Source organism: Microtus ochrogaster, chromosome 4 (assembly GCF_000317375.1).
Source record: "Microtus ochrogaster isolate Prairie Vole_2 chromosome 4, MicOch1.0, whole genome shotgun sequence".
Lineage (NCBI taxonomy): Eukaryota > Metazoa > Chordata > Mammalia > Rodentia > Cricetidae > Microtus > Microtus ochrogaster.
The window spans coordinates 48,125,764-48,152,995 of NC_022011.1; the positions used below are offsets into that span (position 1 = coordinate 48,125,764).

Sequence of the window (27,232 nt, forward strand, 5' to 3'; positions counted from 1 at the left end):
TATTATTATTATTATTATTATTATTGTTATTATTATTATTATTATTATTATTATTATTAGTAGTAGTAGTAGTAGTAGTAGTAGTAGTAGTATTTTGGCTTTTTGAGACATGGTTTCTCTGTGTAACAGCCCTGACTGCCCTGGAACTTAAGACCAGGCTGGCCTCAAACTCACAGAGATTCATCTACCTCTGCCTCCCAAGTGCTGGGATTAAAGGTGTGTGCCACCACCACCTGGCTTCTACCTTCACTTTTGAGACAGTCTTTTGCTAAACCAGGAGCTTGTTAGTTAAGCGACACTTTCTGGCCAGTGAATCCCAGGGCTCCTGCTAAACTTCCCATCTCCAGCACTGGAATTATCAGGACTCATGGCTATGCCCAGGTTTTCCTATGCGTGCTAGGGAGTACAGTCTCAGCTCCTCATGTCTACATAGAAAGCACCTTTTTCTCAGACAGGGTCTTGCTTTGCAGTCTGGGATGACCTGAGCTCCCCATCCTCCTGCCTCAGCCTCCCTCGTGCTAAAATGACAAGTGTACCCAATACGCCCAGCTCCCTCATCCTCCTTTTTAAGTTGATTTATTTGATTTTATGTATGTGTGTTTTTCCTGCATGTATGTCTGCGCACCACATGCATGCCTGGTGCCTACAGAGGTCAGAAGAGGGTGTCAGATTCCCTGAAACTGGAGTTGTGGATGGTTGTGAGCACCATGTGGGTGCTGGGAACTTAACGTGGGTCCTCTGCAGGAACAACCAGTGCTCTCAGCCACCGAATCATCTCTTCAGCCCCCATTCTTCGTCCTCTTTTTGAAAAGCTTTGACTCACCCCGTTACCTGGATATGCAGTCAGACAGCCTTACCAATGACCGTTACATATCTTCCAAGTCCTCATCATCATACCGCTCCTTGCTAGGATACACGTGCACATACATGTAGGTGAAGTTAAACAGGGGACCCACTGGGGCCACAAAGTATCCATCGTTGTTTCTGATATTGTTTTTATAATTTAGTTATTTTTATTTATGTACCTTGGTGTTTTGCCATGGGTGTCAGGTCCCCCGGAACTGGAGTTACAAGGCAGTTGTGAGCTGCCATGTAGGTGCTGGGAATTGGACCCAGGTCCTCTGGAAGAGCAGTCAGTGCTCTTAACCGCCATCTCTCCCGCTCCCGGAGTACCCATGTTTTAAGGTGTGAAGGTACTGAGAATGACCCTTAGCTCTGGGTAGTGGTGGCGCACACCTTTAATCCCAGCACTCGGGAGGCAGAGGCAGGAGGATCTCTATGAGTTCGAGGCCAGCCTTGTCTACAGAGTGAGTTCCAGGACAGCCAGGGCTACACAGAGAAACTCTGTCATGAGAGGGAGAGATAGATAGATAGATGATAGGATAGATAGATAGATAGATAGATAGATAGATAGATAGATAGATAGATAGATAGATAGATGGGAAAGAGTGACCCTTGGCACAGGTCAGCTGGCTTTCATCCCATGACCACCTGCTCTCTCTCCCCAGCTTTGTGCTGCTATCCTGCCTCTGTGGGGAAGGTGTTTGACAGCAACACACCAGTCAAGGACTCTGCACACGCGTACTTCTTGCAGGCACTGAGCCGCAGGCTAGGGGGAAAGGCCTAGGCCACCTTCACTTGCTCACTCTCAGGAGGCTGGGATGTACCGCTGGCTGTCTCTCTCGGCCGCCCAGCTGACTGTCTGAAGGAGGCAGACTTTCTCAGGTTTCTACAACCCATTGAAGTCACTCTCACTGCAGGGACACTCTGACTCTAACAGAAGACAGTCCCCCACACTCCAGTGACACAGAAAGGAAGGAAGCAACAACCTAATTGATGGAAGCTGGTGGCCCTGGCACAGGGGTGACAGGATGCCCTGCTGGAGGCAGCCCTGTGGCATTACCCATACCCAGCCTAGGAGCTTCTGGAAGCAGGCCTGGGCCTGGAGTCAAGAGTTAAATTAGGCCCGTGACAGATGTCAGGCCCTAGAGTGCTTGGCACCTCCAAACTGAGCTGCTAGGAAGAGGCAGAAACCCACTTGGTATAATCTAGAAGGCTATGAACTCCACCCCGGACACACAGACATCATAAGCACCCGTTGTTTTAATCCTAAATTGGGAATATCCTTGAGTTTCTGATGTCCACAGGAGTCCTAGACAGAGTAAACTCAGCCTGCTTCACCTCTCCGAGCCTTTCCCTATGCAAGACTAGATTTTCATTCATTGATGATAAAAGCAGTTCATTCTTCCTTAGGAAATGGTATTTAAAATGAGCATGAGCAGTCCCTAATGTCACATTTAAAGGAAACAGACAGCCAGGCGTGGTGGCCACGCCTTTAATCCCAGCACTCAGGAGGCAGAGGCAGGTGGATCTCTGAGCTCAAGACCAGCCTGGTCTACAGAATGAGTTCCAGGATAGCCAGGGCTGTTATACAGAGAAACTCATAAAAGCGAAACAAAATAAAAATAAATAAAATAAAGGAAACATGCGCATTGTCCACCCAGTAGGTAGTAACACTCATACTGTAGCTTGGGTCCAGATATCATGCTGGAGGTCTTGGCAGATGGCTTCTCAGAATCCCGAAACTGATGCTGGGACAGGTTAAATGGCTCCAGGTCCAAGCGAGGACAAGACAGCACAGGAAGTTCAGTTTAGATGCGCCTGTCTTCAAGGCTGTGCTATCCTAACAGGAGGGGATGCACAGCTCTGGAAGAAACTGTACCTTGCTTACAGAAAACAAGCCACTTAGGCCCTGTGAAATGTCAAAGGAAGAAAGAAACAGGTGGTACTGATTTCCATGATGCTTAGCTCATTGTATCTAGGACTGTGCCTCTCCAGTGTGCAGTCAGTAAAAAGCATGGCTCAGTGCGCAAAGTGCTTGCCATGCGCACACGAAGACCCGCATTTGGCCTCCAAAATCCCCGCTTTAAAAAATGCTGGACAAGGCTACGTGACGAGGCAGAGGAAGACATCAGATGTGGGGTCTGTCACATTCCTCTTTATTCCCTTGAGACAGGGTCTCTTACTTAACCTGGAGCTAGGCCGGTGGCGAGCAAACCCTAACAATCCTCCTGTCTTTGCCCCCACAGTGCAAGTGAATGCCTGGCTTTTTACATGGATGCTGAGGATTTGAACTCGGGTCCTCACGTTTGAGCAGCAAACACTTATCCACTGAACCAGCTTCCCAGATCTCTGTAATGTTTCTCCAGTTTCCTACTCCATACCTGGTACCCACAGAATAGCTGCTCATTGGACGGATTTTGAAAAGATAGACCAACAAACACACACGTGTGCTTCATTAACAAAAACCTGTATTACATGCAGCACCCATATGTTTGTGTTGCTCTCCTGCCTGAATACACAAAGCAAGGCAGCTTTTTGTCAAATGAAGAATCAAAAGTAGGGGAGCTGAAGAGATGGGTACTGGCTGCTTTCGCAGAGGACCTGGGTCCAATTCCAGCATCTACATGGTGGCTCACAGCCATCTGAAACTCCAGTTCTAAGGGATCCAGCTCCCTCTTTTGGCCTCCATAGGCTCCAGCAAGCAGGTCATGTAGAGACATATATGCAGGTAAAACGCTTAGACACATAAAAGTAAATACATCCTTTTTTAAAAAATGCACCGTAAGCTGGGCTGTGCCATAAGGGTATGTGCCTTCGATCCCAGCACTCAGGAGGCAGAGGGAGGTGATCTCTGAGTTTGAGGCCAGCCTGGTCTGCAAAGTGAGTTCCAGGACAGTCAGCACTGTCGTACAAAGAAACCCTGTCTTGAAAAACCAGAAAAGAAAAAAAAAAGTTCACAATCCATTGCCTTTTTGGATTCTCCAGTCCTTGGCCCCTTCCTCCACAGATTGTCTGTTTTGCCTCTTTCTTGATTAGGTCCAAAGTCTAAAAAGTCACATCCCCAAGATAAACCCCAAACCAAAAACGGTCTCATCTTGCTGCTCAAGCCGACCTCCAGCTCCTGGGCTCACGTGGTCCTCCTACCTCTGCCTGTCAAGTTGACGTGTGTCATGGTGCCCAGCTAACACCACCAATCCTTGCCACACGTGTCTCTGCCGTGGAGCTGGGAGGCGCTTTAAGAACACACACAGTGACGCTGTGTTAGCCGGAGCAGCCAGGAGAGGAGCACACACTCTCCAGAACGGAGCAGGGACACAGCCACAGAGGGGCAGGGGGACCAGCTTGTGCGATCTGAGCTATTGCACCCCCGCCCCAGCCACCAGCACCTTAGAAAAGAAGGTGAAGGCGAGATAAAAGCACCCCCCCCCCGTTTCTCCTAATTTGTAGTTTTCTGGTGTTAGCAGGGCTTATAAGACACATGCTCCCAATTAGCTGCTGCTCTTAATTTAAATGCTTCATAAATTATCTCCTGCGCGCGTGGATTATCACTTCATAATGCGAGTTAGCATTTAAATAAATAGCTGTGGTGTAGGAAATTAGAGAGGTTTACTTCTGAGGCGCTGGTATAATGAAGGAAAATACCAAGGCAGCCGAATGGGTGTGGGGCGGGGGCCGACAGAGGCACACGGAGTGCCTAGAAGAGACACAAATATCCGCACATCTACCCACCTTTACCATGTGCAGGGAGCTCACTGGCCCATCTAAAAATATTGCTTTTCCGGTTTTGAAATAATTAGATTCGGATGAAACTGCAGAAATTGTGGAGGGTAGACCTGAGAAGGCTCCCGGAGTCACCCCCAGAGGTAACAGATTAATAACTAACGAAGCCAGAAAGCCAGGAGAATGACAGTGGTCTCACCACAGGCCTGACTTTGATTCTGCCATTTGCTCCAGCATTTTGAGGAAGACTTTCTGGAGACAGCCAGTGTTGGGGAACCATGATAGCCAGTGTGATTTAGTGAACACCGAGGACACACTGAGCTACCCAGCAAGGAGGAACCCTTGAGCCCCACCTGCAGATGAGGGCACTGGGGTTCTCTTGGGTAGCCTCTTACTCAGGCTCCCTTATTGATAAGTGCTGGAGAGAGAGGTGGGGCTTGAAAGCCTCATGAGAAGACATGAGGGGACAGTTGTCCTTCTCCCTTCATGTTCTTGGTGAGATGGTGACCTGGAATCGGAGAGACTTGTTCTCCGAGAGGAAGATACACATACACACACATATTTACACACATACAGACACACAGACATGTGTACACATATACACACATACATATACACACACACACACGTGGGGTCAGGGACAAAAGCCGGCTATTGGCATGACTGTAATCCCAGCACTAAGGAAGTGGAGGCACGAGCACGCGCACACAGACACACACACAGACACACACACACACACACACACACACACACACACACACACACACCAGGGATAACATGTCTGTAACTCCAGCACTGAGGAAATAGAGGCAGGAGGATTAGGGGTTCTTAGAGTTCATAGTTCTCCCTGGCATATTTAGGCTGGCCTAGGTTGTTGGGAATCTTGTCTCAAACAGCCAAGAGCAGGATGGGGGAGAAGAGACGGAAGAGACGGAGAGAGGGAGAAGGGTACAGCAGTGGCCGTGGTGGCATGGGCCATTTCTCCGGCCACGTGCTTCAAGCATTTGAACAGTGTTGGCAGACACACAAGCAGAGCCCTAGTGGTCAGAGTCTCTGTTCTCTGAGTCGTCTTTCTTCTCTCTTCTTAGAAAGTCGCTAGTTTTGGGGACCTGGGATCACCTCACTTCCACATCATTTTTCCTATCCACAGGTGACCCAGGGTAGTCTGTGCCATGTGGGGCCCACAGGAGCCTCTGTGGGTGGATGGGCTGCTTCCTTCCACAGTTACCTGCCAGGCTCTTTGTTAAGGGCGGGAGAGGCCAGTCTGCAGCACAGGTGATGACAGGACAGGTGTGACGTGGCAGGTGTGACGTGGCAGGTGTGACATGGCAGGTGCCGTCGTGACTCCAGATAGTAGACACATGTGGTCACGGTGCACAGATGCCACCACTAACATGACAAGTTCATAGCAGTGTAGACTTCGCTTCATGCCAAGAACAGGGTAGCAGCTTCTGCTGAACCATATGAAATTGCTCCGGTTTTCCAATTTAGACCCACATAGTCAGCAAGTTAAGTCTCACACTTGGCAGGCACGCTCTCATCTCAAAGGCATTTTCTCTTTGGCATCCCTCATTTACCCCTGATGACTTTGTCAAGGTTATCCAGCTGGGGAGGGATAGAGCCCCCAGGCCCGGATCTGCATCTTGGGTTTGGGGAAGGGTAAGTGGTGTGTGGTAGATGCCTTGCCTTGAAGAGGGTGGCTTTCCTAGCCTTTGTTCTCATTGGCTCTGTTTCACAGCCAACACTCTCACAGAAACCTTGTGCACCCAACTCAGGCCTCAGCTGTGGCCCTGGAGCCCCTTCACCTCGGGGAGGATCCACACTGGAGCGAAATGGGATAAACATGGCCTGGCGTTCCAGCTGGTTCAGTCACTCAAGTGTGCCGGGATCAAAGGCTGCCCCTGAATGTTCCAAGCCCTTTGAAGCCGGTAACAAAGGCGTTGTCGAAAGTCCTATCCTTAGAACCAGAGGGCTGTTCACAGATAGAACCGCCGGGGTCCAGTTGCAAAGGAAGCAGAGAGGGGTCTCGGCAGGAGATATTTCTGCTCGGAGAATGGTTAGCAGACTATCAGGTTGGTGACAAGTGGGTACATGGCGCTAACTCCAGCAAAGCCAGCCTTGCAGCAGACTGGCAGGGTTTACCAGAATATCAGGGACATGATCCCTGAAATAGGCAAAACGGGGTGTGACTGCTTCTGCCTTTCCCACCCGACCTCCTAATCGTGCTCCTTCAACTGTTATATCCCTGACCCTTGTAAAAGGATCGTGTGAAGGCGTGTTCTAAGCTGCATTTTAATAAGTCAATAAGAAAGCTCAAAATGATTTAAGGCTTCTTAAAGAGCTTATATTTGATTTCTTGTGGGAATTCTGGGCTGTGGAATTGTAATGCACAGACCTCCCCAGGTTGCTTCACACGATGGTGATGTCATCTTACACACACACACAAACACACACACACTTTTCACTATTTTGTTGTTTGAGTAGAGTTGACCCAGTGAGAAGGTGTTTGTTACTTGTGGGTAACATCGTTGGAGCCTGAGGTCCTCAAGGAAGGAGGAACTGATTTTGGCTGTCTAGTGAAGTGCCACGGTCCTTTAAACCCTCATCGTTGGCCTTGAAAACCGTCCTTCCCAGGCATCCAGCAAAGGACAGTTGGATTCCCCAGGCAGCTGCAGGGCAGGGAGGAGTGGCTGGCATCTGGGAAGCTGGTCTGGGCCAAAGCGGGTTTCATTCTTGATCTTATGGCTCTGTTCACCCTTGGCCCCACCACTGAGGTCGCTTGGTATCAGGAAATGCAGGGCTCATCACAGCCCAAAGCCAAGTTACCCTGCTGGGGGGATGCTGGGGAACCCTCTTTGAAGCTGAGCAGATAACCCTGTGTGGATTTCCCCTGTATTTTATGACCTGAGTTCCCCCACACACACGCCATCAAGGAGGGCACCGGGAGCATGAGACAGAAGGGGAAGGGCATCCGCTGCTGAAGGACAGGAAGAATAAAGAATTTACATGAAACTGGGATGGCAGCTTCTCTACTGGGGACCATTTTTGAGGAGATTAGATCCCAAAGTGGTCATGCATCTTGTATTGGCCACTGCACTGGGAGGGTCCATGGAGTTGCTGTCCCCACTCAGACTGTAGCAGCCTCCTTTGAACGGCACTAGGATTATGCATCGTGGTGCCATGCGGTTGGAGATGTGGGAGTTGAATAGTGCCTTCCCAGAAGATATGTCCACGTCCTAATCCAATCTCTGTGAATGTGACCGTATCGATAAAGGGGGTCTTTACAGATGTCATGAGTTAAGGCTCCATCTAAGGTGACAGGTGCTTTGATAGGGGAAAGAGAGTGAGACTTGAGACACATACCCTGGGGCAGAGCCGAGTTAAGACAGGTGGAAACTGAAGTGATGTGGTCAGAAGCTGAGGGTTGAGGGCTGAGGGCTGAGGGCTTCTGGCAGAGAGGCAGGGAAGGAACCTGGAAGCGGATGCCTCGGCTTGACTTCAGACTTTGAAGTACCACAGATACGTTTGAGCACTTTTTCCGTACTGTGCTCCATGCCTTCTTTTGCCCCATATTTAGCTTAAGCCCTGATCCTAGATCCTGCTTTAGGGTCCTTTGCAGGCCGAACAGACAGGGGTAAAGCAAGAATGATCCAAACAGAAAGAAAGAGGAAGCTTGGTTCTAGGGATGGAGCTCTCGGCTCTCAGCTGGTAGTGTTTGCTTGGCATGCACCAAGCCCCAATTCTGTCCCCAGTATTGCATAAACCAGGGGTGGGGGTGCATGTCTGCAATCCCAGCATAAACTAGGGGTGGGAGTGCATGTCTGTAATCCCAGCACTTGACAGATGGAGGCAAGAGGCTCAGAAATTCAGTGCAATCCTCGGCTGACCCGAAGTGAGTTCAAGGCTAGCCTGGATGACAAAAGGATGAGGGGAAGAGGAGGAGGAAGAGAGGAGGAGAGGAGAAGAGGAAGACGGGGATGAGCAAGAGGAGGGACTATGGGCTTGGCAGGCTAGAGAGGGAGCTTTGATCTGGTATTATGAGGGAGAAGCTGTGGTCAACCTGGGGTCAGTTCAAGAGCCACCCACTGTCACAGTCATTCAGCTTGTCCTGGTCCAAACAGTCACACTTTTTCTTGAGAACAAAGAAAGCATTAGGATGGAGACAGGGTCAGGGTGAGGGACCAGCAGCCAGCATCATCCTGTCTCCACCTCCACTCGAGGTGCTGCCCGACACCATGTACTTGGTTAACCTAGCAGGCCTTTTCAGCCTCACTCTGACCTAGTCCAGTTGCTGGACGGTGACCTATAACCTCTCACCCTACCTAATTTAAAGGTCTGTATTCATACTTGTTGGTCCAGACTGCCGGTGTAATTTGTAGTAGGAGCTTTGGACCACATAATTTCAGGAAACCTTTGGAAGGACCAGAACCAAAAGGCAGCCTCATAAGGGGCCACCCATATCTATGTACCAGTTTTTAGTTAAAAAAAAAAAATTCTGGATTCTGGGGCTAGAGAGATGGCTCAGTGGGTCAGAGCTCTTTCTGCTCTTCCAGAGGAGCTGAATTCAATTCCCAGCACTCAGGCCAGGCAGCTCACAACTCCCTATAACTCCAGCTCCAGGGCATCTTGCATCTTCTGGCTTCCACAGGTCTGCACGCAGGTGGTATGCACACGTGCACACACACATGACCGAAGGGCTCGTGCACACACACATGACTGAAGGGCTCGTGCACACACACACATGACCGAAGGGCTCATGCACGCACACGTGACCGAAGGGCTCGTGCATGCACATGTGACCGAAGGGCTCATGCCAGCATTTCATCTGGGTCTTGTGTTCTGTCTCAGTGAGACAAGGAGAACAGCCTGGGTCAGGTGACCAGCCAGAGATGGACATTTCTGGAAGCCCCAGGGAGCCCTAGGTGTCAGGGTAAGACAGTAGGAGGGGGATTGCAGGGCCCATGACTCTGAGTGTGTGCTGACCCCATTGGGCCAAAGAACAGAGCAGATTCCTTTAATCTCCCAGACCTCTGGGTTCTGGTTCTTTGGGCAGAATGAAATTTGCTACTGAATAGAGGAAGCTCCCTGATAGCCTTGTCAATGTGTCTTGTTCGAAAAGATACAAAAGGCAGGAACAAAAGAGCACCGGATCCCACAAAGGCAGTTTCGCCTAGCACGGGCCTGGGATATGGTGGGAAGACTTACAGCCTAATCGGGAGGCCACGCCAGAGCAAGCTGCTCACTTCACTGGCCCTTTAAGACCCAAAGAAGGGCCTCATTTGCATTTAGATCTCCTCACTCCCTCTTTTCATCTAAAGACAAATCCTCACAAAAGGCTGCTTAATTAGACCAAATTAGATTTCCACTCAGCTGCTTGTCACTCATTACAAAATGCTGTTCTTTTTCTATTTTGGTAATTACAGGCTGGTCTCCGCCCGTTTGTAGCCCTCACTCCAGCCGGAGAGGCTGATTAGCACTCCTGATTTGGTGCAGGGAAGAGGAAAATTATTCGATGGCACCAACCTGTCTGTTTATAAGTTGGCTCAAGGCCGCCGCTGGAATCTCTTACCATATCAGGGCGGGTAGGGACTTCATTCTCACGTCTTTCCATGTTAACTTTAGAGTAGCGCAGAGCCTGGCCATTTTCAGGACGGAAAGCCAGGGGCTGACAGCTTTCACACTGAGCAGTCGGGTACTCATTTGAAGTCTTTACCTCCATGGTGCAACACTGGGAAGTCACCTCTTCAGTCACCAGCAGAGCAACCCCTTGTCCTCAGTTCCCGTGGCTCCGTCACCCTGAGTGCATTTGGGGAACTTGGATCTTTTCTTGCACAGTTTATCTTTTCTTCCCAACCATGATGGGCTGGCTGGCATCACCAGGGGACAGCTGGAGTCCCAGACATGGGTATATGGATCTGTGAGACCATGTGTGGGAGGGTTGACACAGGACCCGGACCTGGCCACTCACAGACTCTGCCACAGTGCAGCTCAGAATTCCTGGGCGAGTGAAGCAGGTCATGTGGTTCAGGGTGACAGAGACCCAAAAGACGGGGCACGAGAGCATGGGGTTCAGGTGAGCTCCGGAAAGAGGGTGACAGAGTCCATGGCGACCTGAAGATCAGGCGGAAGCTTTACCTTTTACTGTTTTACAGATGGAAGTCAGGCCAGAGGACAGGTGAAGAGTTATGCAGATGCCTTCCTGAGCCGCACTTCCTGTTCACTCCCCCCACATCCTTACACACTCACAGTCTTACACGTACACTCCCACACACTTACACACATTCTTACCCACCCACTCCCACCCCTGCCAGCTTTGTCACGGCAAGAAGATGCCATAGAAATCTTTACTGTCCCTCAGGAGACAGAGGCAGGAGTACCGGGAGTTTCAAGACCATTCTTGTCTATATAGAACTGGACATGGACCGTGTTCTATGAGAACCCATGAGGAGGAGGGCGAAGCAAGCTTACCTCCCTAGTGACCTGAAGAATACATCTTATTTTAGAAGATGTGGACCTGTGAGGTGGTGGGCTCTGTCCACTAGCTTCCAAAATTGTAGCCAGCGCACCGAGCATGTCCCTCAGTCACACCAGTACTCGAGGAAGACCAGTGAAGGACCCTGGGGTGGGAAAAATGGGCCTGTCCTATACTCTTGCAGCTGAGCCTGAGCTGCAGAAGCCATTGCTAAAGAGACTGGTGAGCGGGGTTCCTGGGGCATGATTCATGGGCTGGGATAGTCAAGAGGGGTGCAGACTCCAGGGGCACCCTGGTGGTGTTATCTAAAGTTTTTATTTACTTATTTTTAATTTAATTTTTATGTATATGAGTGTTTGCCCGCATGGATTATTTGTGCACCACAGGCCTGTTGTGTCCAGGGAGGTCAGAGGAGGTCTCAGACCCCCAGGAGCTGGAGTTATGGATGATTGTGAACAATGGTGTGGATGCTGGGAACTGAACCTTTTACAGGTTGAGCCGTCTCACCCTGCGTGGTACTTGAGTGAGGCATTTGGGAGCCCCAGGAGTGAATGAGAATGATGAACTTTACTTGGGGAGTGGTTCAAGCTTTCCAAAAAAACTCAAAGAAGAGGCGTGGTTGGAGGGGAGCATAGGGGTGTAAACAGCCCCACAGCTAGGAGTGGGGTGGTGGCTCCTGTGGCTTCCAGGCTCCCTGCTGCACTGCCTGAGCCACTGTCTTGGTCCCTCATGGTTTACTCTTCATTGAGACTCAGTAGCTGAAAAGCCTCCAGGCACCAAACTCAAAGTTTTACACATTCCATTATTTTAAAAGCTGCTCAAGCCAGCAGAATCTCAGCCATTCTGAACCAGAATGTGAATCAACTGTAAGAAACTGGTGTGGTAGTGGCAGCCCTGTATAGGGTAAGACCTCGGGTTTGTCTCTAGTTTTTTGTTTTTTTTTGATTATTTTGTTTTCTGAGACAGGGTCTCAAATAGCCCAGGCTAGCCTCAAAGTCATTGTGTAACTGAGGATGACCTTGAACTTCTTATCCTCCTGCCTCCACTTTCTAAGTGCTGGGAACACTGGTTTCTGAGGAGCTGGGGAATCAAACCCAGGTCTCCTGCATGCTAGGCAAGCTTTCTACCAAGGAGCTACAACCTTAGCCCAGTTCTTATGATTGTAAGGCCCTAGCTACTGACACCCTGAGTACATACAACAGTACCTACACAGCCAATCTGAGCCCCTCTCCCTGAGGGTACTTGCATTTCCCTATTACTGGACAGAAGTCCCTTTAACGGTGGACCGTGTAAACTAGGAGGGCTTCCCCTTTCCAAGCAATGACTCTTGCTGTGTGAGCCTTTCTTTCCCCTGGATTAGCCCTCAAAACCTGGAACTCATTCCTGTACCCCTCCTCCTCCAAGTAACCAGGAGGTATCTTAGAAGCTACCCCTATTCCCATCCCAGGAGACCACACTCAGTGACCCGTGTGACCTCTGTGGTTGCTGTCTCTGCCTTCATTACACTCCTTGGGGCCGTGCATCCTCCCTAGAAGAACCCATCATAAAACAATCCCACAGGCTGCAAAGAAGAGGGCACAGGCCTCTGGCCTCTGAGCCTCGCCAGCTTGGGCTAAGACTAGCCACCACAGGTTCCCCCACTACCTGGTCCCCGCTCCCACTGTCCCCGCCTTATTAGCCAGCTTTGTCTCCCCTTCCTGATCCTTATGCGAACGGGTCAGCTGCCATTCTGTGTTAAACTCCTTCTCATTCATTACAATACCACTTTTTTATTGACATGGAAATAGAACTTACAATCAATGAGCTCCTATGAAATATACATCAAAGCAGGAGGCGGCTGCACTGGCGGATTCATCTGTTCTAGGGAAGGAACAAGGGTTTGTGGAGGGACTGGGGGGGACACCCAACATTTTCCTTCCCGATTACATGATGCGATTTTCAATGAATCTATAAAGACAACGAAAACATAAATACGGTGTCCAAACAGGGTGATCCCTGCAGCTGTCAAAAACTTAAAACAGCTCACTTCCCCTTTGATTTCTGCTTTAAGCTTTGAAATGTACACAGATCATCCTCAGGTTTTTTCTTTCTTTCTATCTTTCCTCACCCTCCCTTTCTTTTTACAGGGAGTCTCTAAAATTTGATCTCTCCCGGATCCTCCAGCTTTGACCCTCGGTGGCCAAACTGACCAAGTGCCAGGCGTAGCTGTCTCAGACCCCACCCTGTGTGCGCCTCCTTAACCGAGACCTCTCTTTCCACATTGGTCTCCAAATCAAAGCCACCTCCCAGGTTCTTCCTTCTGTGGAACTAGAGTCACACTGGAGGGGAAGGACACCGGAGGGCCCCACCTCCTGGCTTCTGCGTACCCGCTGTGCACCACAGACCTCTCAGTGTTTTCCAGCCAGGGTCTCTTCCTTTCTTTTCTCTCGTTTCTCTTTCCCCTTCTCCCTCCTCTCCCCTTCCTTCCCCTTTCATCTCTTCTGTATAGTAGGGATGGAATGTGGACTCTTACCCATGGCCGACAAGTGCTCTACCACCAGGCTCTGTCCCCAGCCCTTGGCTTTCTACAAGAGGCTATCCCTATAGAGCTCAGGCTTGACCCACCACCCTCAGGCTCCTGAGTACCGGGATTACAGGTATATGTCACCACACCCACATAGCTGAAGACCTTCAAGTAGAGTCTGGCGTGGAGATGGTCACTTGCAAAGCAGGACATTGAGCATTCCTAGCTGGGTTGGGATGAGGGACTTCCCCCCCCCCAAGCTTTTTCTCTCCTCATAATCCACCTGAGTTACCCCCAAACTCCTCTGAGACATGAGGGATGGTAGCTCTCTGAGAGGAAGTCACTCATCTCCAGTGTCTGGGGTACTATGGGGTGGACGGAAGTGTACCCATGACTCCATACTTATGGGGGCCAGCCTTCAGCATAGTGAACTCCAGGACAGCCAGGAATATACAGAGAAAAGAAAAGAAAAGAAAAGAAAGAAAACATAAAGGAAAACAAACAGGCTTCTACAAGATAATCATATAATATAATGATAAAATAAAGACTAACACATTGGAATTGGACAAAAAACAAAAACAAACAGGAGAAAAAGAGCCCAAGAGAGGGCATGAGAAACAGAGACCCACTCATTCACATACTCAAGGACCCCATAAAAACACTAAACTGGAAGCTATGATGTGGAAGTTTGAAAGAAAATGGCCCGCAAGGGGAGTGGCACTATAAGGAGGTGTGGCTTTGTTGGAGTGGGTGTGGCTTCGTTGGAGGAAGTATGTCAATGTGGAGGTGGGCTTTGAAGTCTCCTATGCTCAAACCACACCCAATGTCTCAGTTCACTTCCTATTGCCTGCAAGATGTAGGACACTCGGCTACTTCTCCAGCACCATGTCTGCCTGCATGCCACCATGTCACACCATGGTGATAATAAATTAAACCTCTGAAATGTAAGGCACCCCCAATTAATTGTTTTTCCTTTATAAGAGTTTCCATGGCCATGGTGTCTTTCACAGCAATAGGAAACCAAACTAAGACACATAATATATACACTAAGGACCTGTAGGGTAAAAAGAGGGAAGAAAATATATATTAATAAAAAAATAAGACTATAAAGATTTTTTTTTAAACAAAAGATCCCTGATAGAACAGTATGAGACAAGGAACCCCCAAAGACTCCATTGAATTTGTTTTCTGTTGCCCATTTACTACTGGGCATGCAGCCCACCTGAGAGGAGTTTGTTTCCCCAGTAAGACTGCCTTGGAGAAACTAAATTTTCATTTGGAAGTGGTTATCAGTTGAAGGTTGATTTTGGCTTAGGGATGGGACATGTGTCCACTTCTCCTTTCAACTCTTGGACCCCAGCTGGTCCAGACCTATGCAGGCCCTGTGCATGCTGTTTCAGCCTCTGTGAATTCATCTGTTCACAATCGTAGTGTCCCCCACCCCCTCCAGCTCTTACACTCTTTCCACCTCCTCTTCCACAGTGTTTCCTGTGCCCTGAAGGGAAGCATTTGATGAGACATCCCATTTAGGGCTGAGTGTTCCAAACTCTCCTACTCTCTTCATAATGTCTGCTGTGGGTTTCTGTAGTTGTTTCCATCTGCTGCAGGATGGGATCCTCTCTGATGATGGCTGAGCAAGGCTCTGATCTAGGAGTACAGGAGATTGTCATTAGAAGTCATTTTATTGCTGCTGCTGCTGCTGCTGCTGCTGTTCCTCCTCCTCCTCCTTCTTCTCCTCGGAGATCGGCCTGCCTCTGCCTCCTGAGTGCTGGGATTAAAGGCGTGTGCCACCACGCTTTTTATTCAGGACCCACCAAGCCCTCTGCTAAGAACCACAACCAACCACCAAGCCCAATCCATGGGTAAGGAAGCTGGCTGCTTGGAGGTTAACTTGGTCAAGGTCACAGGGAGGCAGGCAGCCAGAGCTGCACCTCGGGTGGCTTGGCCTCGGTTCTTTCTCAATCACTAAACTGTCGTGTCCCAGGAACTTGCCAGATGATTTCCTCTTAGATCTGGATGATGTGACAGGGGACGGGCTGGCAGCCGAGAACTCCATCCTCACCGTGCCAGGCACAGACTGCCAGGAAAATGAGTTTTCCTGCTTTGAGTACGCCCAGCTGCGGACAGCAAGAGTGTGCCTGCTGGGGACTAGAATTCACCCGACCTGCTCATAACCCACAAATGCACCAACATGCATGCGTGTGTGCGTGTGTGTGTATGGGGGCTGCTTTATTCCTCTGTTTCTTCTGATAACGGCCTGTTGTCCAGTATTGCATTGCTGTTACTCTCTGTCTCTATAGGTGGAGTGCTCCTCCCTTGGTCTGTGCCATGACCAGGTCATGGCCATATCGGTATGGCTGAAGGGCTGCTGGCCTCAGACATCCCTAAGAGCTGATATGAACAGGAGACCTGCTCACTACCTCCTTATTTCCACATGTGCCTCTTTCTAGAGATTCCTATTCTTCCTGGGAGAGAAGTTTCTGGAAGTTCATTCCCCAAGACAATGAAAGGCCTCATAGGAGCGACTGGGTTTCTTCATAATCTCAAGTGACATCTAGCCATTTTCATTACTTAAAGAAAAAGCCCTAAAAACTATGGTGATAGTTCCTTCCACTGTCTCCTGTTAGCATTCCCCCCCCAAATGCCGTGCCCCCCCTCATCCACCTAAACCTGCTGTTGAGTTACCGGCCCCTGGAGGCTGTGGCTCTGGGCAGATGCATCTATACACTCCCAGCCGCCGCCTTCTCTGAGTGTAATCAAGCATCGAGCTAAGTAGCAAATAAATCTCTGGATCTCATAAGCTGCACAGCGAGATCATGTAAATGCAAATGAAAGACCTGATTTCAAGCTGTCGAGGGGGAGGGGAGGGAGCACCAAGGCTCTGTCACTGTGACCGCCTCATGGAGTGAGGGCCATACATCAGATGCAAGACCTGAGCTGGTGTTCACAGAGGGAGGCTGGCTGCCCTGGGGAACAGCCAGGCAGCCAGGTAGGCAGGCTGTGTGGGTTGAGGTCCAGGTAGCCCAGAGCCGTGAGAAACAGGCAAGGGCTGGAAAGGGGTGGCCGAGCTGGCCTTAGGGGGTCTCTAGCGGTAGTGTACCTGCTGTCCTGACCGGGGCTGGAGAGGCACTGTGGAGACCTTAGCAGCTATTCATGTGGGAAGGCAATCACAGCTGAATGAGCATGACTGATGGCCCAGGAACCTCTCTGCTGAGGAGGCTTGGTGGGTGAAGATACGGTGGGAGGGACATGGAGCCCACTCCGGTCACCTTGGTCCTCTCATCGCTGGGCTGCAGTGTGGTGACGAAACAAGAGTCTCACCTGGTCTCAAATATAAATATATTAAATATATTATATAGAATAATAATATATGTATAAAGCAACCCTGATTTTTGTCCTTTAAAAATGTTATTTTGAGAGCATCTCCTGTAGACCGAATTGGACTTAAAGCCCTGCCCCCACCTTCTTCCACCTCCTCCGTTCTGGGGCTGGAGCCCAGGGCTGTTAAGCGAGCAGTCTTCCAACTGAGTTGTCTTTTATTTTCTTTTAAAATATTTATCTAACTTTATTTTATGTGCATTTAGTATGACGCAGATTTCCTGGAACTGGCGTTACAGGCAGATGTGGGTGCTGGGAATTGAACCTGAGTCCTCTGGGAGAGCAGCCAGGGCTCTTAACCGCTGAGCCATCTCTCCAGCCCTCTTTTCTTCTTCTTTTTTTAATGATAAAAGTGACATCTCTAACCACCTACCCTCACACAGCGTTTGTGCTTCTCTGTTCCTCCCTGTACTAAAAGAAAAGAAAAGCATTAAAAATATAACAAATAACATGTCCGGATGGTAGTGATATATGTAAACCTTTGAGTCCCGCTGAGTCTTTTTTCGGTTTGTTTGATGCTATTTTACACACCTTTGATCACACGTGGATGTGTTCTTCTGGTGTGTGGCTCTTGATATCATTATACAGCGTTCAGACAATGCACACGGCTCCGAGTCCAGGCTGCCTGGGTCCTTTGATGCACAGTGCATCTCACTTCCCGTGATTGTTTATCTGAGGCTCTCATTATGGAAATCAATAAATATGCCTATGCTAATAGCGATCACGATTTGCATTTATATTGTGCTTTCCATTGGAAGATCTTAAGTTGTTTTACAGTAATGAACTACCGTGAGCACAGACACGGGGTATGCATGTGCATATGCATGCAGAAGCGGGCTGGTATGCAGATATTTATTTAATAACTGCCGGGCAATAACTGGGCTTCCACCTCTCTCAGTTCTAATAGGATGCAGGGGGGTGAGTGGGAGGCTTTACAATTACAGACTGAGCATCTATTTTGTTTAGATGCCTCCTAGGGAGCTAACAGGTTATACTGTACGTGGTGACCAGGAAGTAGGAGGGGCCGATGGCTTGGGGGACTCGCTCTCTTGGGAGGGACATCTAAGTTGGGTCTGGAACTCGGGTATCTAGCTCTCTGTCACAAACCCCACATTTTGGAAAATGTACACATCCCCCCCATCTGTCTGGAGCAAGTTCAGTTTGGACCACCCACGAGCCAACACTGGCCAACGGCACCCGTTTCCACTTGACTGGAAATGAATACTCACTGAGGAAACAGGAGGACATGAGAGGGAAGGCAGTCGTGCTTGGGCTTCAAGGCTCAGCCACTTCTTCCGTCCCAGGGAACTTGAGAGCGTGGCAGTTGCCCGTGGGAAACATCAGCCGTATCTGCCTGGGGGAGGCGCCTGCGGTTCTCTCAGGGCCACCAGCCTTAGGCAGTTCCAGGGCTGCTGACCCACCCTTGCAGGGGCGGGGTGGGGGTTTCAGAGCTCCAATCCGCCGCTGTTGTAGAAGGAACTGGGAGAATCCCAGGACCCCCGGGACGAGGGGAGAGAGGGTTTTAATTAGAGCAGAGAGGATGGGACTAAGGCGGAGAGGGATGACATGTTAATAAGGTTTAATGAAGCTGTCTGCTGATGGGGACAGCTGTCACCCAGAGCTGTATTCCAGCCAAGCCACTCAGTGACAGAGGAAACTCTGGGAAAGAGTGCTTTGAAGGCGGCTGGGGAGGGTGGGGTGGCCAGCCTGAATCTGGGCTTCTCCTCTCTGCAGTGGAACACCCGTGAGATGAGGGATCCAGGTTAGGGAGCCACGCTTAAGTTCACAGTTCCCTGCCGTTCAAAACTAAGACACGCCTCTTGCAGACCTGGAGGCCTTGGGTGAGCCATCTTAAGAATCAGACGTAGGAACAAGGAAGGCAGCACTCGAAGACTGATAGGGCTTAGTTATTAGTTATCTATTAGTTATTAGTAGGACTTTTTTGGTTTTCTACCTTCCTGACCCTCTGTCTCCCGTCTGTCCAATGGGAATGAAAGCCTCCCTTTCAGAGGTGAGGGGCTGTGTGGGCCAAGACTGAGGGCTGACCCCCAAGGGAGGCGATTTTAATCCCGTTTAAGTTTGCTGCTGGAGTGGATCACATATAGAAACCGCCCCCCCCCTTTTTAAAGATTTTATTTTTATTCATGTGTTGTGCGTGTCTGTGTGTGCGTGTAAGCTACATGTATGCACCTAGGAGGTCAGAGGAGGAGGATGGATCCTCCTAGGGTTTCAGGCAGTTGTGAGCTGCCTGATGTGGATGCTGGGAACTGAACTCCGGTCCTCTGCAAGAGCAGCAAGCACTCTAAACACTGAGCCATGCCTCCAGCCCCTCGTACAGACGTCGTGAAGGTTCAGTTTGCCCATCTGTAAGATGGGAAGAGCAACCCCGCATAAGGCATTCTCAGAGTTCAGGGGGAAGCATAGTATCGCAGAAGGAGTCACAGGCCCCGTGCGTGCCTTGCACACAGGAGCTCATACATGTTTATTCTTTTCCTTGTTTCTCTTCACAAAAGACAGCACATGAGTTCTTTGCTTGGGGAGGTTGTCCCCAACATCCGCGAGGCCCGACAACCTGCCTTGCTGCCTGCCCCAGGACCTATTCACAGCCCAGCCTGACTGCAGGCCCAGAGACCCCTTTTGCGAGTGGTCCTCTCTTGTCCTTTCCTAATATGAGAGGCAGACTGTTTGGGGACCCATGTGAGCCTTCAAAGCTGAGACTTGTGACTGAGTGGCATCAGCTCCACAGATGTCAGAGTGAGGTTGCCATGGAAGAGCAGGTGACCGACAGGCCTCAAGTCTCCTTGCAGCCGAGTGACAGCTGGTCTTAGACACCTGTCACCACCTGTTCGTCCTAGGCTAGGATTCAGGGTCAGGAGCTCCCCTGAGCGCACACGTGCCACACTCGGCTGGTGCCACACAGCCCAGGGAGGGACCCAGGGTCCCCTCTGTCAGCTGCTTCTCTCCTCAACCCCTCAGGAGCCTCAGAGCAGCTCTGCTTCCAGGAAGCCCCGTATTGCCCTGGACTCCCCTGCCCTCCCTGGACGCCTGCTGGATTCTCCATATAATGCCAGTTGAAACACGTGTCTCTCTTTTCCTGAGCACTTTATCAAGCTCAGTAAGACTTAGCCATCCTGTGTCCAGCTGGCCCAAGTGCTGCTTTCTGAAGTGGCCTTTCTGCATTTCTCCCGAGTAGTCCACATATTGGATGCCTTAGCCTGGGCATCTCCCAGTATCAGGTGCTGTCTGGTAATGTCTGGGAGGGAGAGGCAGCAGCATCTCTGTGAGTTGGAGACCAGCCTGGTCTACAGAGTGAGTTCCAGGACAGCCAGGGCTACACAGAGAAACTCTGTCTCAAAACAAACAAACAAACACACTGGGCAGTAGTAGCATATGCCTTTAATTCCAGCACTTGGGAGGCAGAGACAGGTGGATCTCTGTGAGTTCGAGGCCAGTCCTGGTCTACAAGAGCTAGTCCCAGGACAGCTAGGACTGTTACACAGAGAAACCCTATCTCAAAAACAAAACAAAACAAAACAAAAAAAACAAAAAAAGAAAAGAAAATCCAATACACAACACACACAGAGATACACACTGACACAGGTATGAAAGAAAGGACGAAGAAGGAAGAGAAAAAAAGGAAGGAAGGAAGGAAGAAGGAAGAGAAAGAAAGGAAAGAAGGAAGGAAGGAAGGAAGAAAGAAAGAAAGAAAGAAAGAAAGAAAGAAAGAAAGAACGAACTTACTGTCTTCTTGTAATAGCAGCCCTGGGTGGGGTGGGGTTTCTGGTGCTGTCCTGAGGGGAACTATTAGCATCATTTACAGATGTTTCAAGGTGTGGACTCTCACACACTTTCCCAGTGTTATTTGCTGTTTTTCCTGTTGCTGTAATCAAATGCTCTAAAAAATAAAAGCAAAAAACAACTTCGAAGAGGAAGGTTTATCCTGGCTCCTGGCTTGAGGGCACAGTCCGTCATGGTAGGGAAGGCATGGTGACAGGCGTGTGAGGTGACTGGTCACATGGCATCTGTAGTCAGAAGTCCAACCAGCTTCCTCCTTTTCATTCAGTTTGGGACTGCAGCCTAAGGACGGTGCCACTCATGGCTAGAAGCGTGCTTCCTAGGGAACCATAAATCCAGTCAGGATGACAGTGAGGATGAGCCACTGTGGGCATCCACGACATAACGATGGGATTATAGGCTAGACAGATGCTTGGCTCTAATAGCTAATACCACCTTTCCCATGGCTGTGCCAGTCAGTTCACCATCCCACAGATCAGGAGTGTTCTGATTGCTTCAGACCTTGACAGTGCCATTGAACTTGTATTTTGTGCATTGCTGAGGTTGAATACCTTGATGTGTGGGCTTTGGCTACTCAGACATCTTCTTAATGAAGTGTATATTCAAGTCTTTTGTTCATTTTTCTATAGACATGTTTTCCTTTGTATTGATTTGTGGCTGCTCTTTATATAGGACGGATACAAGTTTTGTCAGACCACGCGTCACAAATGACTTGTCTCATTTTGTAGCCTTGGAGGTTTTGAGATGACGTGTCTGAGCTTTCTTCGTAGCACAGCTGATGTTTTTGTCTGTCATTGGATTTGTCCTTCTGTAAGTCAGTTCTCTTCTTAAGAGCAAGGCTGTGTGACTGCTTTCACCTCAGAACTCACAGCACAGGGTTTGGTGCCAAAAAGGAACAAGCTAAAGATCTGTGGAATAAATACTAGCAAGCTCGGCCCCAAAGGTGATTTCTGGTGGCCGGTGTCTCCCCTCTCTTTCCTGAACCCTAGGCAACAGGTCTGCAGCGCACAGAGACTGAGGCACCTGCCCTTTGCTGAAGATGGCACTCAGCTCCTGAGTCTGTCCTTCGTTCCTCTTCCAGCTGGAAGCTGGCCCACCTGCACCTGCCCTGAGGGAGGCAGGGCCTTGCAGAGCCGCCATGTTTTAATTAACTTCCCAGCAGTCATTGGCGACACCAGTTTTCATAAACAAACGAGGGGCCAGAGCTTCATCTGTAGCCCAGAGTGAGCTATGTGGACGGAATTTCAAACCAAACCACAGAGCAGAGTCCCTGCCTAGAACCCAGAGCCCCAGGCCCTTGAGGGAGATTGGGGGCTGAGATTTGACCAGTGAAGGAAGAGGGAGAGGAATAGCCAGCGGCTTAGGGGAAGAACAGAGATCCCCGGGGAGGCTGCTTGTCCTCCCAGACTCACTTGTGACAATCCTAACCTCCAGGGGGGGCTGGCAGACAGAGCCTTGAGGTCTTGAGAGCGGGCCCCTCACAGTGGGATTTGTGCCCTTCTAGGGAGCAGAGGGGAGTTTTAGGTCTGTATTCTCCAACCCATGGGGCTTTAAGTGAAGGACAGCCATGTGTTAACCAGGGAGGCAGGCCCTCCCCAGCCCTGCTGGGCTGCTGTCTCAATCTGGGCTTCCCCGGGACAGCTGGAAAGAACTGATGATATTTACACCACCCAGTGTGTGTTGCTGCGGAGTGGGAGGTAAAGGCAGGAGGACCAGAAATCAGGAGCGTCCTTAGCTTGGTGAGCTTGAGGCCAACCCCTGAGAAAGGGCTGTTTGACTCCCCAAAGGGGTAGAGACCCACAGGTTGAGAACCGCTGCTCTAGACGGTTGTGGGCAATGAATGAGAGCAGGCACGGGAAGAATGACAGGAGCATGTCCATGTGTGAAGAGGAAGGCGTGGGAGATGCTGTGTGTGCCCCGCAGGGCAGGGCCTCCAGTCTCAGAGGACTTCCGTTCTAGACAGGCGTGGCCATTAAGAAGAAGACAGTCCTAGGCGTAGGAAACAGCAGAGAATGGTCCATTGTCAAGACAGGACTGCTCACCTAGAGAAAGACAGGAACACTGAGTCCCTGCAGGCGCCCATAGTCCATCTATCCCCACGCACCAGAAGATTAGAGTCAAAATTAGTATTGTATTTCAAGATAGGGTTTCTCTGTGTGACAGTCCTTGCTGTCCTGGAACTTTCTCTGTAGGCCAGGCTGGCCCCGAACTCACAGAGATCTGCCTGCCTCTGCCTCCTGAGTGCTAGGATTAAAGGTGTGCACCACCACCACCCAGCAAGTCAAATATTATTAGCAGCCAAGTTTACTTAAAAATCTACAGACGTGACAAAGTTCACATGCCTGAAAAGCTTTAAAATAATCAGGGTGTTAAAATCTGAGCTAATCCAGGCACAGTCTCGGTTGAGAAGACAAATATGGGTCAAGAGCGGTCGGCAGATCCAAGTGCTTGCTGCCTGTCCTGACGATCCGTGTTCTGTTCTCAGAACTCACGTGACAGGAGGGAAGCGAGTCCCACAGGCTGTCTTCTGTGCTGCCTAGTTTTATGTCACTAGACACATCTGAGAGCAGGGAACCTCAGCTGAGAAAACGTCTCGTCTCCATAGGACGGGGCTGTAGACAAGCCCGAGGTGTATTTTCTTGATTAGTGATTGGTGGGGAAAGGCCCAGCTCGTTGTGGGCGGAGTCACCCCGGGCTGCTGGTTCTGTGAGAAAGCAGGCTGAGCAAGTTGTGGGGACCAAGCCAATGAGCAACACTCATCCACGGCCTCTGCCTCAGCTCCTGCTTCCAGGTTCCTGACCTATCTGAGTTCATGTTCTGACTTCCTTCAGTGGTGGCCTATGATGTGAACTCGCTTTTGGTCACAGTGTTTCATAATAGAAATAGCATCCCTTAAAGAAAATGTGGTACATTTACACAATGGAGTGCTACACAGCAGAAAAAAAATAACGACATCTTGAATTTTGCAGGCAAATGGATGGAGCTAGAAAGCATCATTTTGAGTGAGGTAACCCACACCCAGAAAGACAATTATCACGTGTTCTCACTCATGTGTGGTTTTTAAACATAAAGCAAAGAAAACCAGCCTACAAATCACAATCCCAGAGAACCTAGACAACAATGAGGACCCTAACAGAGACTTACATAGATCTAATCTACATGGGAAGTAGAAAAAGACAAGATCTCCTGAGTAAATTGGGAGCATGGGGACCTTGGGGGAGGGCTGAAGGGGGGAAGGGAGAGGCAGGGAGGGGAGCAGAAAAAATGTAGAGTTCAATAAATATCAGTAAAAAAAAAGAAATGGCATCCCTAACTAAGACACTTCTGTCTGCCATGATCACTCCCATAAATAAATGTTTAAAAAAAGAGAGAAAGAAATAGAGGAAGTTAAGTAGCAGATCTGTAGTGCCCCACCCCACCCCAAACTCAGCCAATGAGGAGGAGGAAGAGGAGCAGCCCTTGGGGTTCTATGACTGTTCTCTTTGCTCAAGGGATGCTCACCACTGTCTCGGGTGGCTCCAAATCTTGCAAGATCACAGAAGAAACTGTCTAGCTTTCCCTGTCGTGAGTTTATTGCTCACTTCTATGTGAGGGTTCTCATTCCTCATAAAGACTAAATCTGCCTGTCCTGGACAGATTCCCCATTCCTTCGGAGTTGTAGGTGATTTGTCTATAAACTGTGTGTGTGTGTATGTGTGTGTGGGGGGGTCCCTGTGGCTGATAACATCCGGGAGTCAAGGAAGAGCTTTGTGTAGACCCAGAAGGAATGTCAGCAGTCGGCCCCCACCCGCCAGGTGAGAGCTCAAAGAGGAGGTGGCTCCCTCCAGCCACCTGTAGGCAGTTGGGGCTGTCCACCTGCGCATGACTGGAGCTTTCCCCGGCAGGTACGTAGTGTTAGGTACAGAAACTGACCCTCTGTCCAGACACCTCCTTTAGTTTTCTTGAACTCTTTTTCCAGCTCCAGGGTAGCGGGTCTGGACTCTCAGCTGCAGCTGGCTGCTCTGCTTGTCCATGGCGTGTTGGTGCTTCAGGACCTCACGTGCAGCTTGCTTGCCCCTCAGAGGCTGCTGGCGGGGAGACAGTACTGACTCCTGCTAAGTCTAAGACTCTGCCCCTTACCTCAGCCCTCTTCCCCCAACAGGCAGAGCTTGGCAAGCCCCGGGAGAGAAGCTGCAGCTTGCCTGGTATCAACTTCAATTACGGACTCTACATCCGGGGGCTAGATGGAGGGGTCCCTGAAGGTGAGTGGGTGTTCTTGGGAGCACAGAGATTCGAGGGGTGGACGAGGGACTCACATCTCCTTCCCACAAGCCAAGTAATATAAAGCCACTTGGCCGGGACAGAGGGAAAGAGCAGATGTCCGTCCCGTGGTAAGATCACAGCCAAAGAGGAGAGTTATGAGGAGCCAGGAGTGAGCAGTAGGAGACCATCAAAGACACCCCCGGAGTGGCTGTCCTCATTCTTAACCATGAAGAAAGCACCGAGCAGTCTTAGGGCGAACCCTAGAGGCCCCAGTGGAAGTCAGAGCCAGCAGGTTGGGTTTGCTGTGATCAAACACTCTGACAACAAAGCTGGGTGGTGGTGGCACCCTCCTTAATCCCAGCACTCTAGAGGCAGAGGCAGGCAGATCTCTGTGAGTTCGAGGCCAACCTGGTCTACAGAGCGAGTTCCAGGACAGTCAAAACTACACAGAGCAACCCTGTCTTGGGAAAAAACAAACAAAAAACAAATTCCGACAACAAACAGTTTAGGGGAGAGGAGGCTTATTTGGCTCACAGTCCCAAGTTGCTGCAGGGGAGTCAGTGACAGAAGCATAAAGCAGGTGGACATCTTCCATCCTCAGTCAAGAGCAGAGAGAATAAATAAATGTACATCTGCTCACAGGCTTGCCTGTGCTCAGCTGGACTTCACCACCCTTACACAGCCCAGGACCCTCTGTCTAGGGAATGGTGCCGCCCACAGTGGACTGAGTCTTCCCATGCCAGTCAGCCTAGATAAGACAACCCCCTACAGGCTAACCAACCCATGTAGACAAACTCTCCTTGAAACTAAGTTGACAAAGCTGACCATCACATGCCCACTTTTGGATCTCTGGGAGACCTGTCCCTTCAGGTGGCTTGCTGGCCAGGACCAGGCTGCACTGTCCCCAGTGATGGATGTGATGGGAGCCCCATACCCTCTCCTCCTACTGACACCCACCCTTCTGCTGTCTCCTTGCCTGCAGCCATCGGGCACTGGAACGTGTTTAAGCAGCAACCCACCTGCCCCCACGAGCTGACCCGGAACTATATTGCCATGAACCGTGGGGCTGTCAAAGCTGGCCTGGTGACTGCCCGGGAAAACATGCTCTATCGGGAACTCAATGACATCCGTATCAGCGACCAGGAGGAGCGGCGACAGAAGGAGCCACCCTCTGTCCCTCCCAATGTGACCTTTGGAATCCGTTCACGGTAAGGTCAGGGAGCCCAGCTCCAACCTTCCCTGTGGCTTAGGAGGGTGACAAGACCACCAGGGGACTGGGGGCCAGAAGCAGAACACTGGAGTGGTAGAAGGCAAGCTGTAGTGGGAAGCAGGAACAGTCTCACCCTGGCTGGAGATTTTCTCATTCAAGGTTGTTGGTCAGGTGGGAGAACATGCCTGCAATCACAATAATTTGTAGCAGCAGGATAGAAATTCACAGTCTTTTTTGTCTACGTTGACAACAAGTTTGAGGTCAGCCTGGGTTACATAAGACCCTGTCTTTAAAAATAAATCTACCAACAGTCTGGAAAGAGGGCTCAGACTGTTAAGTGCCTGCCACAGAAGCATGAGGACTTGAGTCTGGACAGTAACCAGCCAGGAACCTTGCCTCAGTTTCCATACCTATACAATGGGATCATAGCAGGGCCTGCTGTATCTTTGCTAAGAGGTTTCAAGGCTTTAGCTTCATTGAAGACTTTATTATAGGAGTTGATACAGCGAGTCCTCTGGGCACGTGAGCTGTGTCGGTAGTTAAGATGCGGCAGTTCAAAATGTAACCCAAGTGTGAGGAGATTAGGGGCTGGAAAGATGGCTTAGTAGTGGTTAAGGGCACTCATTGCTTTTGCAGAAGACCTGGGTTCAGTTCCCAGTAACTACTTGGGCTTACAACCATATGTAACTCCAGTTCCAGGGGACTGGGCATCCTTTCTGGTCTCTGTGGGCACTGCACACACATGGTGTACATACATGCACTACACACCCATGGCATACATACATGCAATGCACACACATGGTGTACATATATGCACTGCACACACATAGCATACATACATGCACTGCACACACATGGCGTACATACATGTACTGCAGACACATGGTGTACATACATGTACTGCACACACATGGTGTACATAATGCACTGTACACACATGGCGTACATACATGCACTGCACACACATGGTGTACATACATACACTGCACACACATGGCGTACATACATGCACTACACACCCATGGCATACATACATGCACTGTACACACATGGTGTACATGCATGCACT

General features: G+C 50.0%; 1 protein-coding gene across 1 annotated transcript in view; it reads left to right on the plus strand.

Annotated features, from left to right (window-relative positions):
- The window catches only part of Cfap77 (cilia and flagella associated protein 77), a 127,741-nt gene that overhangs the window by 43,030 nt on the left and 57,479 nt on the right, over positions 1 to 27,232 (plus strand). Inside the window, exons 2-3 of the mRNA XM_005346178.3 lie at positions 24,853 to 24,952; positions 25,936 to 26,161. Of these exons, the coding sequence (XP_005346235.1) occupies positions 24,853 to 24,952; positions 25,936 to 26,161 (326 nt within the window). The remainder of the gene's footprint in view (positions 1 to 24,852; positions 24,953 to 25,935; positions 26,162 to 27,232) is intronic.